Source organism: Furipterus horrens, unplaced genomic scaffold, assembly GCF_987537825.1.
Source record: "Furipterus horrens unplaced genomic scaffold, mFurHor1.1.pri manual_scaffold_9, whole genome shotgun sequence".
Lineage (NCBI taxonomy): Eukaryota > Metazoa > Chordata > Mammalia > Chiroptera > Furipteridae > Furipterus > Furipterus horrens.
The window spans coordinates 100,783,569-100,799,683 of record NW_028327179.1 but is presented as its reverse complement, the minus strand read 5'-3'; the positions used below and the strand labels follow the sequence as shown (position 1 = coordinate 100,799,683).

Sequence of the window (16,115 nt, the reverse complement as noted above, 5' to 3'; positions counted from 1 at the left end):
GGTATTACAACCGCATTGGCGCTTTCCGTTTCTGCGGACGGCCTCTGAAGGAGAAGGCCGACGCTGCCCTTCGTCTCCGCTGGGACACCCGAGGCGCTGAGAGAGGGTGAGTCGGGGAGCAGGATGGGAGCCCCGGCCGCGCCCCCTCTGCAGGCCTGTGCTCGTGCGGCTCCGCTGGGCGGTCCGTGCACACGTGGCTGCGTTCCCTGCCCCCGCTGGGTCCCGGTCTGGCTCCTCCTCTGCAGCAGGGGCCGCCTTTGCGTTAAAATAGCTCTTCTCAGGTTGCTGCCACCACCCTTGGTGATCTTTTTTCCTTCTGTCCGTCTGCCTTGATATCAGTAGACGTACAGTCCCTGTGTCACCCCTTTCCCTTCCCGCCTGTCCTCTGACTGGTGCCCAGAACCTGCCCGTGCACAGCTGTGCAGGGAACGGCGCGGGAGTGAGACCCGGGGCGCCCGACCCCCCGCCGAGCAGCGTCAGCCCGTGGCCCGGCCTCGTGTCCTTGGTGCTGTTACCAGGTCTCCTCTCAGGTGCTATTTTGAAACAAATTTCAGGCATAATGCAATTTCATTTATAAATGTTTGAGAATGTATCTCTAAAAAGTAAAGACTTCCAGGGGGGTTTAAACCCTAATACCACCATCATTACCAAAAATATCTAACACCCATAATATCAGATACTCAGTGTTCCAATTAAGCAGACATATATTTTTTTAAAATTTTAAACCATTTTGTTTGAATCTGGATGTGAGTAAGATGCACACATTGTGATGAAGTTTCTCGTAATCCGTAGGTCACTACCCTCCTTTTTCACTTGTAATTTATTTGTTGAGGGAGCAAGTCTCCTGCCATCTGGATTTTGCTGTTGGGTCCCTGAGGTGTAACATGTTTCTCTGTTCTCTGTATTTCCAAATAAGTAGTAGAGCTGGAGTCTCGATCGGGTTCAGGTTCAAGTTTACTTCTCACGACCGCTTCCTGTGCTGTGGCGCATTCTTTCATTCGGAGGCGAATAGAGTCTGGGTGTCCCTTTTCGTGACGCTGGCAGCTGTTGATGACCCGTGCCCAGGCCACCAGTCATTATGGGCTGTAAAACGATGATGTTCTAGTTCTGTTAGTCCCTCTCTCTGTATCGCAGTTCACTTATCGCGGCCTCACTGTATCGCGGATTTTTAAAAAATAATATATTTAATTATTGCAGATTTTTCACTATATCGCAGGATTTTGCGGTACTGTATACGTATGTTGTTAAAGTGACGTAGGTTTAAGGGTGTAGAATATGTTTAAGAACATAAGTGCTTATAAAAGAGTGGAAAAGGTTAATAAGGGAGTGGGAAAGGTTTATAAGTGTGTGGGAGGGTTTATAAAGCCTTAAAATATATATAAATACTAAAATACATGTAAGGTTCCTACTTCGTGGGGGGGGGTGTCTAGGTGGGGGTGTCTAGAACGTAATACCCGCAATAAATGAGGGGTCGCTGTACTTTTGTGTAAAGAGAAGCCCCTCCCCCGCCCGGGCTTTGGCTGCCCAGCAGTTCACGTGGGAAGGTGAGGGCACAGGCTTGGTTCTCTGTGACCAGTTTGCGGCGCCATCAGAGGGGTCACGGGCAGCCCCCAACCATGATGAACACGTTCCTCGCCCCGGTCTTCTCACGTGTCAGGCGCTGTGAGAACAGGATCTGGAAACCCAGAGGAAGGCCCGACCCCGCAGGGAGTCACGCGCTGGGGCGGCAGAGGCCGTGGCGTGCCCGTGGGCTTGTTTGTCCCCGAGGGGGTGGCGGTCCCTCCTCAGGCAGAGGCACTGCCCGTACCGAGGCTGAGGAGCGAGTGGGTTTGCGATGACACGCGGCGCAGCCAGAAGCCCCGTGCGCGGGCGTCAGAGGCAGGGGGGGCGTCTAGGCAGCGGGGCTCGGGCGGCAGTGGACACATGGGAGGCGTTACCCAGGGAGCGGCAGGGAGCCTGTTCCATGAAGGTCCTCTGGCAGCAGCGTGACGCGGGCGTGGCGCCCTGTCCTGAGCTGCTTCCACGGGGCTGGGGGTCCGTCAGTGCTCCTCCTTGTGCAGCCCCGCCCCCACCCCCACCCTCCCAACACACACACACACACGCAACACACACCCAACACACACACACCCAACACACACACACGCAACACACACCCAACACACACACACCCAACACACACACACACACACGCAACACACACACACACACCCAACACACACACACACACACACACACACACACCCTCCCTCCCACCCCCAGGCCTCCTTCCAGAGTCCTGGCTCCTGTTCTTTTCAGACGCGGGGCCCCAGGCAAGGCTACAGGGGAGGCTGTCAAAATAAAGTGCTCCTGGTTGAGAAGTGGCTTCCTGTCAGTCACCGCGGCAGTGACGGTGCTGTCGCGCACGACTGCGGAGCCCTTACCCAGGCCGTCCTGTGCCCGCACGCTCGCGGGCCCCTCGCTCAGGCGGCGGGATGGGACCTGCGCGGCCCTGCACCGCCCCGCCCGTCTGTGGACGGGGCCCTTCCCGTGGCCCAGCACACGCAGCCCCGCGTGCGGCCGTGTCGGGGACCCTCCCCTCCAGGCTCTGCGGGCCTCCCCTCACCCTTGGCCTCCTCTCAGCGGAGGCCCGGCCAGGGTCTCTGGCCCTGTTGCCGCCAGCCCGTGCCACAGGGACACTCCCCAGTGTGGCCGGTGACTCGATGTGGCCCCCAAACTGTGTGTGTGCTGGGAGGGGGTGATGTTTTAGTGTTTCTACTGAAAGGGCTTCTACAGGCGCATACAAGGTGTCCTAGGTTTTGTAAGATTGCCCCTCAGTGATAGGCAGGCCTTAAAAATGTTTGTATCAGAAAAATGAATGTAGCTAAACGATAAACATTCATCAATGAAAGAAAGTAAAAACATTTTATCCCAACGTCTTATGGTTTGCAAACACCTAGTGGCATTTTTTTACATACATATGTTGCATATGTGGGTTATACACGTGTAGAAAACACTTAGGAAACAATACATTATATAAAAACATAAAACAAGGCTCAGCACAGCGCTCCAGGGTCGTAGGAGCTGCGGTGTCACCATTGCTCAGGGAGACGACTCACCCTCAGTCCTTCCTTGCTGGACGCAGAGGACACCCCCCCCCCCCCGCCCCCCAGTCTCTCGGAGTTAGAAACAGTGCAGATGAGCACCCCGACAGCTAACCCTGTACCCTCGGTTATTTACTCACGGCAGATCGCTACGTGGAATTACTGGGCCAAAGGGTGTGTAGATTTTAAAGACTTCAGTATTCGCAAACATCGCTGTGGCATGATTGTACCAATTTGTGCTTCTACCAGTAATACATGAACATGCCTGTTTATTTTCTTGCCAGTACTGGGAATCGTGATTTTTTAAAAAGATCCTTAAAAGAGCCAGGCAGGTTGGTGTGGGAATGTAGGTACCTCCTTGCCTTCCATTCGACTCACAGGTGAGGCAGTCACAGCTGCGGGCGAGCTTCAGCTGCGTGAGTATAAGAGAACCGGCAGAAACGAAATGCCAAGCTCAGTGCCAGATGAACTGGCCCGACAGCCACGGCGGGGGGCGGGCGGCAGACATGCCTGGGCCACGTTGTCAGCGTCGCGAGAGTGTCGGAAGAGACGGGGCGTTTGGAGGGTGGGATGGGTTCGGGGAGGAGAGGGGTGCGCGGGGCGGTTCTCAGTCGGAGCGGTGAGCCGAGGGGGGTCGGGACTCCCTGGAAGCGGGTCCCTTCTCGCTTTTCTGAGCCAGAAGCGTCACTTTCATCCGAATGAAGCCTGAGCCGCTTCTGACTTCTCTGCTCTGGAAAGGTGGCCTGTGTGCCCCTCCGGTAGCCCATCTGGCTGCAGAAGGACATTCCTGAGGGGGGTCCTGGGGGGAGGAGTGACGAGGGACCCCGGACGCCACGCTCCGGGAGCGGGGTTCTGACTTGTCTGCTGCAGGCGCCCTGCCACCTGCTCCGGTCCTTCTCTGGGGTTCCTGTGTTTGCAGACGCAGCCTGCGGGGCAAAGGCGGGGGGCAGGCAGCGCCCCAGGGCGTTGGGTGTGAATCCCCCCCCCCCCCCCGGGAGGTCCCTGCGGGGGAGGCTGCACCCAGGTGGGTGTGCGGCAGCTCTGGGAAGGAGGGGCAGAGCGCACACTCAGGGAGGGGGACACTGGGACGGCCGTCGGCACGGGAGCCCGGGTGCTGGAGGACAGGTGCCGTGGGAGGCCGATGATTTTCTTCCGAAGTTGTTATAAAATGCAGCTCATAGAAATCTTAAGGCAGACCTTAAGGTTCACGGCATGTTCAGCCCCACGTCGTTAACACGGCGGTGTGCGTGTCTGAAGATACTGCGAGGCCTCCGCGGTGGGACAGAAGCGAGAGGACACGGAAGGGACGGGCGCTGAAGGTGGGAGCAGGGACCGGCGGCGCCGCTCAGGGCAGGGTTGCGCGTGCTGGGCTAGCATTTGGAATGGAAGGGCAGATGAAGCGCTTCCCAGGCAAGGTGAAGCTAAAGGAGTTCATCATCACCAAGCCATTATTATATGAAATGTCAAAGGGACTTACTTAAGAAAAAGAAGATCAAAACTATGAACATTAAAATGACAACAAACTCACAACTATCAACAACTGAATCTAAAAAATAAGAACAAATCCAACTAAGCAAACCAGAGTAGGAACAGAATCATAGGTATGGGGATCATTTGGAGGGTTATCAGCTGGGAGGGGGGAGAAATGGAGAAATGGTGCAGGGATTAAGAAGCATAACTGGTAGGTACAAAATTAGGGAGATGTTAAGAATAATATAGGAAAGGGTGAAGCCTTACACCCACGACCCATGGACATGAACTCAGGGGAGGGCGTTGCTGGAGGGAATGGGGTACTGGGCATAGCAGGGTAAAGGAAAAACATTGGGACAACTATAACAGCATAATCAATAAAATATATTTTTAAAAAGATGAGAATGTTTGTACTCTTTGTCTCATTGATGTTGAAAATAGGACAGAGAAAATTAAGATGCAGTGCCCCCAAACCCAGGACTTCTGACTTAGCATACTAAAGAATTTTTTTCCAGAGTGAAGGAAATATTGCCACTTGAGCTTATTAATTGTGTTTCATGGTTCGTCATCATCGCTTCCTATTAACTGGTTAAGGAACATGAAACTGGGAAGTAATATCCAGGTATGTGCTGATGTAAATCTAAAACTGGGTACAAAAATTAATAAAGATCTGAATGTCCACCCTGTACAAGAAAGGGTCTGGCAGGTTCTGGGCTGGGCGGGAAGCAGGTAAGAGGTATTTCTGCCTTAGAGAACTTTCCAGTCTTGGTAGGGATCAAAAAGTAAAAAGAAAAACAAAACCCATCTCTTGAATAGTTAATTATCAAATCACAACTCAAATACAGATGAAAGGCACCTGTTAGAGAGTCAGGGTGATGCCTTGGCCTCAGGTGGAATGGGCCTTGGGGGAGGAGCAGGAGGCAGGTGACAGTCAGGGCCGTTTTAGGCGGCTGTGATTTCAGCCTGGGGGAAGCCGAGGTGCTCGGAGTGGGGGGAGAGGCCTCTGTGAGTTACCTTTAAATTGTGAAATTTTGTATTCCTTTCTTCTCCCGGTAGTTGTGTATATAATTACATATAATTTGGTTTTAAAAATGACAAGCTCTTGTGTTACCCCGCTTAGAGTTTAAGAATAGAATGTTACTCAGTATCCGTTGATGTGCCCTGAGTGCCTCTCGTCGTCCTCCCCCGCCTTCCCCTCCGGCGATCCCTGAAGTGGAACATTTCCTTGGCTCTTGTGCTTTTATGAAGCCGTGCCCACAGGTACCCCTGTGTGATACATGCTTGCGTTTGCCCGCTTCCGAGCTTGGTACCGGTGGGATCGTACACGGTGCACCCAGCATACAGTCCGCTGCAGCTTGGTTTTCCCCTGCGGGAGGTGCGTCCCTGTCCACGTGCGTCCCTGCTCTGTATTCACTTCACTTCGGGACTGCGGGGTTCTCCCTGGTCCCCTTCCCAGCGTCCCCTTGGTGTGCGGGTTTTGTGTCTACCCTAAAATGTCAGCACCCATGCTTATCTGAAACAGAACGTGGATCCGTGGTTCTTCTCCCTCCCCCGGACCGGGAGCCACCTTACCGTGCCTCACCTGTGACCGCCCTGCCGCCCCGCTCTTCTGCACGTCCTGTGGGTCACACGCGCTGTCCCCCGGGCCGCTCCCGCCTGCGCCTCTCCTCCTGGGAACGTGGCCGCTTACCTGGCTGCCCTCCCTTGGTGGCACGGAAATCTCAGTTCTGTTTTTCGTCACATTTGCAAGAACTTTACTTCTGGGTGGTCTTTTGTGTGTGTCCTTGGCTAGAATTTAAAATGTCTTACTGTCAACAGCAGTCAGAAGCCCTGCCAGTGACTCTCAGGTGTGTCCGTGGTCCCCTTTTTACGCGGCCGCGCCAGCTCCTGTTCTCATCAGGGGGCGTCCGCAGGTCCCTGTCGCTTCAGTTTTTTACCGGCTCTCAGTGTTGTTAGATTTTAAACGTTTCCCATGGAGCAGGTGAAACATACCTTAGTGTTCTTTCAGGTTTCACTTTCATGATTATCTATGCGATTGAACACCTTTTAAATCTTCTCTAACTTTATTTTCAACTCTTTTTTGCCTTTATGTTTCGATGCCTCTTCATAGTTTTAAATGTTTTGTTGATACATGTAGCCTGGTAACTTTCGTCTTTCTGCTGGGGGCTTTTTTTACAGGTTTTATAGTTATTGTTTATTGATAATTTATAATTACTGATGTATATTTGGAGTTATTTCTGCCATTTTAATTTATACTTATTATTTGTCAGATCCTCTTGGGGGTTTTCTACTGACAATGTTTCTGCTGGGAAATTTGGTGCCATTTCGATTCTTGATCCTTTACAAATAAATTTCACTCCCCCGCGTTTATTTTTGTGCTTTTTTTATTCTGTTCTACATTTCAGCTCAAAACGTTGTTTTGAAAATAGTTTTCTAGAACACAGGAAGTTTTTAAAATGGGTCAATACATTTTCAAAACTAGGTTTAACTTTTCGTGGCAGTTTTAGGGTTACAGAATTGCACAGGAAGTACAGGTCTCCCACGCCTCTCCTGGCAGGAAGACTTGGGTAAAAGGAAGTTCCAGGTAAACAAAATGGATGTGAGTTTAAAGCTGGTCATTTTTAAATCCAAGGACTTTTCTGAAAAATTGATCTTTGCATGGGTCTCTTCCTTGTGTTTTTCGTCCGTTTTTGAACTGTCATTCTTAGCAAACTCTCCAACTTCACAACTTTCTGTTATTGGAAAAACTCTGTGTGCTCCCGTCAAGTCTTTGGGTGCCAAGTGGTAAAAATAAAACAACAATAAACTTATCTTTAGGTATTTACTAGAAGGTTTATTTATGGTAGTTAAGATATGTAATTCCTCCTAATTCCTCTTAGTCAAGTCTTCCTGAAACCTAAGCTGATCTAGACAGTCACATCCGTAGATGCAATGTGTGTCATTATCAGCTGTACGTACATCTGACTGCACTTAAAATGTCGCGGGGGTGACATCACTTTAATCGATGATGCCCATTTTGAGTTGCTGTGATAATTACTGGAATATGGTTACTCCTGATTTTTTTTTCCTTCTTTTTTGCTTTGGCTCTAATGTCCTTATTGCTACATAGATTTACCTTGACAATTACTTTATAGTCCTAGTCTTTATAATTACCAGATGATTGTTCTCTAAGACCTTTCTGACACGAGAGACCAAATCAGAGTTTATTCTGTGTGCCCTGTCTTTAGGATACTGTCTGTGTGGTGGCCCAGTGTACGCTTGTACCAAGTGTCTGTTTTCCTGTGACCTGCCCAGATGAGGGTGTTCCCAGCGCTGGCTAACTGGATATGTAGAATGAGGTTGACTGGTCATATTCTTTGTTTTTCTGTTGAGAATTTGTTTTTTCTCCTCTTTTAAAAACACTACTATATTAGTAATATTTTCAAGACACATTATTTAATATTACCCAGTAAGCAACATATTTTAGGTGGCTTGAGGGGCAACTTATACTCTGGACATAGATCATGATACAGTGGCTCTATTTTTATTGAGCATATATGTGTACACATGTGTTTGTATACATAACCATACAAGGTCTGTCAGGGAAAAGTGCAGCCATTGTTAATATCTCAAGAACAGTTAGCACAGACGACATCGATGTCACCTGGCAGCCGAGGAGAGGGGACTGGAGTGCACATGCGTGAACAATGCCGACTTCACTGTACTAGTCCGTGAGGGCGGTAGATGACCTTGAGTGGGCACATGTACGGTGTGGCTGTCGCGTTCACAATGAGCAGGTAGAGCAGTGACTCTGCATCAGGTTTTGCGTTAAGCTTGAACGTTCCTCCATGGGAACTCTCTGGGTGACTCAGGAGGCCGCAGCCATGGGCAGCTGGTGATAGGCAGCTTCATCACGACAACGAGCCCACTCGTGCCCCACGCTTAATGTAGTTTTTTTGTCAAAACATCAGATCACCCAGGTGACTCAGCCCCTCTACAGCCCAGATTTGGCGCCCCATGACTTCTGGCTTTTCCAAAAACTGAAATCACCTTTGAAAGGGAAGAGATTTCAGGCCATCAGTGAGATTCAGGAAAATATGACGGGACAGCTGATGGCGACGGGGAGACCTGTGTGAGGTCCCGAGGTGCCTACTTGGAAGGGGGCTGAGGCGTCATCGTCCCATGTGCAGTGTGTCTTGTGTCCTGTATCTTCTTAAGTTAATGTCTTTGCTTTTCATATTACATGGCTGGATACCCTCTGGACAGACCTCATATGTCAAATTTTTGAACAAAATGGTCGCAAGGGGTTTTTTTTGTTCTTATAATCTGAGTAATTGGCACAGATTTTCAGTTCCCAGCTGGTTTTGGCGTGACATGGACTCAGTCACGGTGAGAGGTATCAAGGGTTGAGAGTTAGGCCACAAGCTTTGATCGCAGAGGCATTTCTCACTGTTATAAACAAACGCCCAACCTCGCCTTAGGTGCGTTGGCTGTCGCATTTTGGAAGGTTTGCTGCACCTGGTGGGACAGGAAGTAACTCCTCCAACCACTAGAGCGTAAAAGATACAAGGCTCTCCAAGTGGTCCCCAGAGGGCAAAAGCTCTTTTAACCCCTCCCCCAGTTAGTAATTATAGATGAATATATGCTCGTTACCAGAGACGCGGGAGGCGTCACAAGGCCCTTCCTCGGCCCTCGGCTTTCCTTCTTCCCTCCGGAGGCGACCGCTGTTAGCGCTGGGGCGCGCGCCGTCCTAGATGCTTTGCTGCGTTTTGCTTGTACGTATATTGTACACGGTTACAAGTGTGCATCCTCATAAAACACACGTCCCTGTTTATACATCTGCGTACACTCACAATGCATCCGAGGAATCATCTGTATTCTGCGTGTCGTTTTTCTCACTAAATGGTGTCTCAGAGATCCTTCTCGATTAGTACAGACAGACCTTCCTCCTGTTGTAGTGAATGGGGCCCACATCGCGAATGGCTGCAGGTACTTGATGTGAACATCCCCCCGGTCAGCTTCTGTGTTGTTTGTGCTGTAGTGAGCGTCCCCCTGCGTGTGTATTAACCACGTAGTTACGCCCACGGGGGGTTGTGTAGCATTATAGGCGTGAGAGTGAGAGATCAGACGGTGCGCGTGGGCTACGGTTGGTCGGTATTTCCAGCTCGCCTGCCAGTCCTCGCTGGGCCGCTCGCCCCTGGGCCACGCTTGGGAGCGGGTCTTCGTCTCCTCGGCGCTCCCACGCTCCCCGGGCGCTGTCGGCACTGCTCCTGTTCCGTTTCACCGCTTCAGTTCCACGGTGACCTGGGGACGTTGGACACTTCGTCATTTCTTATTGTGTCCGCGGATTGTTTGTTTGTATCCTCTGTCCATTTTTGTTACATTTGTCTCAGTTTTCTTGGTTTTTTTCTTTATGTTCATAAGTTTTATTACAGTTTTTATTAAAGCGATTCCTAGTGATCTGACCGTTCCGTTACATTTGAGTTGACTGTCGCTGCCATTTGTTTGGCACGTTGTGTAGGAGGGTTGTGGACGTGTGTGTTACTGTGTTGACAGGACTCTTCTGGCTTTTCAGCCGATGAACTGGTGTTTTCTAAGTAGACGTTGGTGGTGGTAGCTGCTAGATGACAGTTTCATCTGTTTCCTTGTGGTGTCAAACTTAGTTTTTAACTTACCTTAACGACATAATAGTCTGTATCCTGTTACATGGCTTTCTTTTAAAACTTGACTCCGTATGAAATTTTAGTTTTGTGCTCAGTGGGAGGCAGAACTATAATTCGCATCTTTAGAATGGTTAGGGTGTTACGTCAGTTCTCGTTCTCAGATCCGTATTTTTCCTCCTAGGTTAGAGAGCGCTCTGCTCATTCAGCATCGCCTGCCCGGGTGCGGGGTTATGTCTGGTGCTGGGCGGTGCTGGGAGCGCGGTCGGGAAGGGAGCAGAGGCCTGGCTCTCAGGGAGATTCCCCTCCAGTTTCACAAAACAACAGGCAACTACGCAAAGGCTCCGAAGTGGAGCGCCTTCAGTGTGTGGGCTAACCGGGATGGCCACGGCGTGGAGGCCACGTGGGGTTTTCTCCCTGGTGCGGAGAACAGCCGCGGGAGGATTGAGAGGAAGAAGGTGACCTGATTTAATTCAAGACTTCAGAAGGCCGTCAGGAATTGCTCGGAGAGCCCGCAGGTCAGTGGCAGAGGCCGCGGGTCCGTGATTGCAGCACAGGCCCCGGTTCGGAATGTCGGCTGCGGGGCTCGGCCTTCCGGACCTGGGCCTGCGTGATGTCTTCCCTGCGCTCCGTCTTCTCCAGCCGTCAGTAGAGGGGGTAGTAAGAGGCCTCTTGCACCCCAAGTTAAGAAGCTGAGCTGTTTGGTGATCGCTTGGTACCGCTCTTTCCAGAGCTGTGAAAAGCTGGAAGAAAGAGCGACGTCCAGACGGAAGGGTGTGGAGTCCGAGTTGGTTTTTGGTGTGGGAGCTTCAGGCTGTTTGTCTGAATCCAAGTGGAGGTGCTGAGTCCGCAGGTAACTACGAGCCATAATGCAGGAAGAGGTCAGCGGGAACCGCGGAGCCCGGGCGTCAACAGCATGAGCGCCAGGAGGCGGGGAGAGACGGCCCAGGGAGTGAGCCTTGGTGTGTAGAGGGGAGACCCGCCCGCGGTCTGGACGATCTTCTGCGTACGGCCAATGAAGAGGAAGGAAGGAAGGCCGTGGCAGGGCTGCCGGGAGAGTGTTATGTCCAAGCCGCCACGGAGAAAATGATCGTGTGCCTCGCGGGCATGTGACAGGTGCCTCTACAGTGCCGCATCTGTCTCCATGCACAGCTCCGAGTGGTCGGCCTGGGCCCCGGCCTGCGGTCCACTAGCTCGGGCCTGAAGGTCTTTGCTGTGCTGTTGAGGACCGTCCACCTGCGGGCAGGATGCAGGTCAGCTCAGCGCTCGCTCTTTCTGCGCCCGGCACTCAGGCTGCAGGCTGGGCTCCAGGCTGCACCGAGCTCCCTCAGGACAGGGGACCCTGGGGGGAGGTCCCGTTGTCACGTCAGGGACACTTTGGCGTTTGCTCCCCATCAGCCTGCTGTTCCGTGCTTTGAAGGAAGCTCAGGCAGCGGTTCTGTACGCTGCTGCCCTGTCTCACACTTGCATTCCGTGGGAGAAAGCCTGTGACCCATGGTTCTGCACTGTGAATCCAGAGGGGGAGCCCTTGCTGTGGGCTATACGTGTTTTAAAGTGAGAAACGGGCCGTGATTGTTGTCTTGCATTTCCCTTGTTTCGATTGGTACGCTCCTGTGTTTAGCCCGTGGACAGGTCTGTGCTTTACGGCGGGTGGGGGCTGCCTGTCTCTGCCCTTGCTGCCGGCGCAGTGCCGGCCCCACAGGGAGCTGGGGAGCGTCACTCCCCGCCTCCTGCGCACCCTGATGGTGGCGTAGACCTAGCGTCCCCTCCCAGCTGTCTGACGGCGTCTGTCCATCCGTCCGTCCGTCCGTCCGAGGTAAAGCTGCCGTGCCGGCTGGCCGCCTCCTTCACTTTGTCGTCTAATCTGGGTACATTGTCTTGCTGTGTCTTTGAGGTCAGTTCCGTTTTCTTTTGCTGTTGTGATTAGATGTTAATCTTTCCGAGTGAAACTTGATGTTACCTCTGTGAGTTCCATTTTGTTTGTATTTAATGTCTCGCGTTTCTCTCCTTGTTCTCGTTTTCTGTTACCTTCTCGAGGATGTGAGGCGCACGGGTAACGGCTGGTTTAATGTCCATCCTGTCCCTTCTGTCGTCTGTGTTATTTCCCGGTTCTCCTCCTGGACTTTTCTTCTGATTATGACTCGCGTCTTCCTGCTTCTTTTCGTAACATGTAGATTTTTATTGGCTGCCACGTACTGCGATTTCGCTGTTGCTGCTCAGAGCTAGATTTTGTGGTAACGTGTTAGGAAGTGTGGAACTTCTTTCCCTGGCCTGAGAGTGAAGGTAGTTGTGGATTATCTGGGCTCTGTTGAGACTGACTTGTCAGCTCCCTCAGGCCTAGAATAGCCTTTGTTAGCACGACTCCTGCAGGGGGGCCCACCGTGGTCCGTCCTGAATGCATGACGGGTGGTCAGTGGGCCTCTGCGCTCCGGCGCCCCGTGTCGCAGCCCGTCCATGACGGTTCTTGTTCTGAAGTTCTTGTTGAGCCTCATGGGGCCTTTCACCACAAGTTACACAGACTTGTGTCCAGAGGAGACCTCAAGGGCGCCCTTACGCAGTTTCTGGAGCTCTTTCCTGTGCACAGCACAGATCCCGTCCCAATTTGCAGCCTCCTGTAGCCTCCTGGACGGGTGAGTTCTGCCTCCCGCTTCAGCACAGTTTTCGGTCTCTGCTGCACGTTAATGACCCCCGTACCGAGAGCCTTGGGGACGGCAGGGCTCCCCTGGTCTGTCCCCCTTTGGCCTGGGATCCCAGCCCCGCCCTTGCCTGCGGGCCAGTGTCTGATCTTGGCTGTTTCTTCCGTTCGGTTTGGTTTTCTAGTTGTCGATGGCTGGAGGGAAATTTTCGGTCTTCTTACACCTGTGTGGCTTTAAGTCCAAGTCTCCCATATTATTTTAGGAACTTAGATAGTTCTAATTTATAAGATTAATATGGATCATTAAGTCCTTATGGTCTCTTATTTAGCTCTGCCTCTTCCCCCCTCCCTGCGTGAAGTTTCAGATCATGCTGTTGTGCGTGTTTGACCTGGTATGTTTTATTGACACATTTCTAGTATTAAATCAGACTTGTATTCTGATTATATTTACTCTTATTTTATTTAGCTACTTTATTCACATTTGAGAAGGGATATATTAGGGTTTTGGTTCAGGTGTTTCTGTTTGTTTTTGGAGGTAGAGATGATTTTTTGACAATTTGCAAGTAATTCACTTATAAAACCATTTGGACTTTGACCACTTAAAAATTCTTACCTCTGTCTCCTTAATCGGCTTTAATTGTTGAGCATCCTTTTAAAAGTAAGATTAAATGGATTTCCTATTGGTTAAAGCCGCCTATTTTCATATTAACCCATTTTCTTATTTTCTTTCAATGTTTTGTTCATTTGTATCTTTTTAAGTAATGAATAATTTAATGTGCTGACATCAGTGCTGCTTTGTTGATTTCTAAGTTTATATGAAGTGTCATGTTTTTTCTTAATGTGTTTTAATTCTTGACTATTCCTTACTTTCAAGCCATGAAAAAATTTAAAGGGATTAGTTTTTATTTTTAAATGCATTGGGTCAGAGAATCTCACTTTTCTAAGACTCTTATGTTTACCTCACTGAAGTGTCTCTAACTTAAATTTCATCAAACTTTCAAGGTGGATATGACAAGATCATGCTTAATATTTAGAATTTCTTTCATTTGTGTGGTTTACAGGGGTTGCACTGCTTTCTTAAAAATACATATACGTGGGCATTGCACCTTAATTTCAGTAGATACAGTGGTATAACCGGGGTGTGAACTCTGGGAAGAACCCAGGACGGTGAGGTTAGCTCATGGAGGGATGGAACCTGAACTGTGGGGTTCCGCCCTGGCTGGGGTGGCGCAGTGGACTGAAGGGCCGCGGGGTCCGTTCCCAGGTGGGGCACGTGCCTGGGTTGCCGGCCAGGTCCATGGCTGGGGGCGCACAGGAGGGAACAATGCTTCTCTCCATGTCTTCCTGCTCTAAATCACACAAATAAGTAAACAAATCAATATCCTTACCATGGAGCTGTTACAGGAGTTACGAAGACACGAATGTATTACTCCGGGCCCGTTCCTCGTGGACAGGTGGAAGGCGCATCTGGGTCTGAGGGGAAACGGCAGTGAAGTATTAGGTTACCACGTTAGGAGAGTTGCTGGCGGCGTTTGGGGCACCCTCCGCGGGGGCTGTACACGGAGTCCGCCCTGAGCCCGGACACTGACCCACGTGCCTGTGTTTCTTTGCAGGCCACGAAGCAGAGGGAGGCCTGCGGCGGAAGATGATGACAGCATGGACGGGCTGGAGGCCACGGACACGGAGCACGCCGGGGAAGCAGGTGTCGGGGCCTCGCCAAGTGGCGGGAGGGCGTGCTTTGCACGGGGGGCCGGGGGGGCGGCTTCCGTCTGCACCCTGAGCTCTGTACGTCGTGGCGGGCTGGGAACACCGAGTTTGCCACGGGGACAAAACTCAGTTCTCTCTTTCCCCCACGGGCCTGACTTGGCAGGAATTACTCAGTATCTGTAGAGAAGTGTTTTATTAAAGGGAATTGGAACTGGAATATACAGCCATCCCAGGCCACGAGTGTATTTCCGGCTCACGGACCACGCGGTGTTTGTTTAAGGCTCATTGTGCTGTTCTGTGTGTGCAGGAGCACACGCTCTGTCAGGAGGAGGACCGTGACGTGCCTGCCGGGTCACGCGGGACCGAAGGCGCTGTGGCCCGCGGGCTTCACCGGCCTCACAGACGCCCATGTGCGGTGTGTGTCTGCGAGAGGGGGACAGAGCCGGTCGCCCGACACGGTTTCTGGAATTTACGCGAAGTTAGGGGTTTCGCACGCTGTCAAAGGGCCGCGGCTGCGTCTGGTGTGCAGAGGCTGCGTGGGCGTAGCAGCTCTTGCGTAGTATGGGGGCTGGTGACAGGCTTTCCTCTCAAGTTGAATGTCACCTTGATGCTGACAGTGTGTCAGAGTTTTTAGAGAAAAGTTAGAAAGCGCTGTATCTTTTAAAGTACAATGATCCGTAAAACGTTCTGCTGTCAGGTGCGTCGCTCTTACACGGCTGCAGGCGGCAGCGCTCGCCCCCTTCCCGGCCGGGTCTGGGCAGGCAGAGGCCGTGACGCCCGCAGGTCTGAGCTCTGCATGCCCCTCTGGTGCGCGTTTCTTACCGTGTGACTTTGACCGCGGGTTTGCGTTGAGTTCCCACTTGTTCCTTTTCCTACCCTCCCCCCCACCCCCCGTATTTGATTTTTTTCTGCTACAATACTCCCTAACTTATCGCGGGTATTACGTGCCAGACCCCAGCCCCACCCCTGCGCGTGGAATAGGGACCTTACATTTATTCTACACTCTTAAACCTACGTCACTTTAACAACATACGTATACAGGACCGCAAAATCCCGCAATAGAGCAAAAAATCCGCGATAAATAATTAAATATAATATTTTACAAAACCCCGCCATACAGCGAGGCCGCGGTCAGTGAGCCGCGATACAGAGAGGGACCCCTGTACTTCCTGGCGAAAGCCTCTGAAGTTGTGAGGGACACTTTTCAACATCGCGATCCCAAGCTCCTCTCGAACAGCACTTGGACCGGCCGCAGGCCCCTCCGGTTGCACTTGGGAGCGCTTCCCGCCTCCCCAGACACTCAGCACCCGCCTCCCTGCTCCCCGCGGCTGCTGCTGTCCCCGGTGTGAGTGGTCAGTCACCGTGCAGACCCCCTGGCTCCTTGCTTCCCCCCAGGCTCTGCCCTCCAGCCTGCCTCAGCCACTTACTCTCATGGTTCTGTTTCAGCCTTTGTCATTGTGCCCCTTCCTAGGACGATGGCTGCCGCACCTCCGAAGTCTCCCTTCGGCCCTTGTCCCCTCCGAGGACTCCCTGTCTCCCAGCACCCACACCACCCAAGCGCGCCCCCTCAGTCCAGTGCGGTCC

At 51.8% G+C, this 16,115-nt stretch overlaps 1 protein-coding gene across 1 annotated transcript in view; it reads left to right on the top strand.

Annotated features, from left to right (window-relative positions):
- KMT2C (lysine methyltransferase 2C) overlaps positions 1–16,115 on the top strand; it is a 204,449-nt gene that overhangs the window by 39,917 nt on the left and 148,417 nt on the right. The window contains exon 2 of the mRNA XM_090287721.1: positions 14,438–14,526. Within this exon, the coding sequence (XP_090143847.1) occupies positions 14,438–14,526 (89 nt within the window). The remainder of the gene's footprint in view (positions 1–14,437; positions 14,527–16,115) is intronic.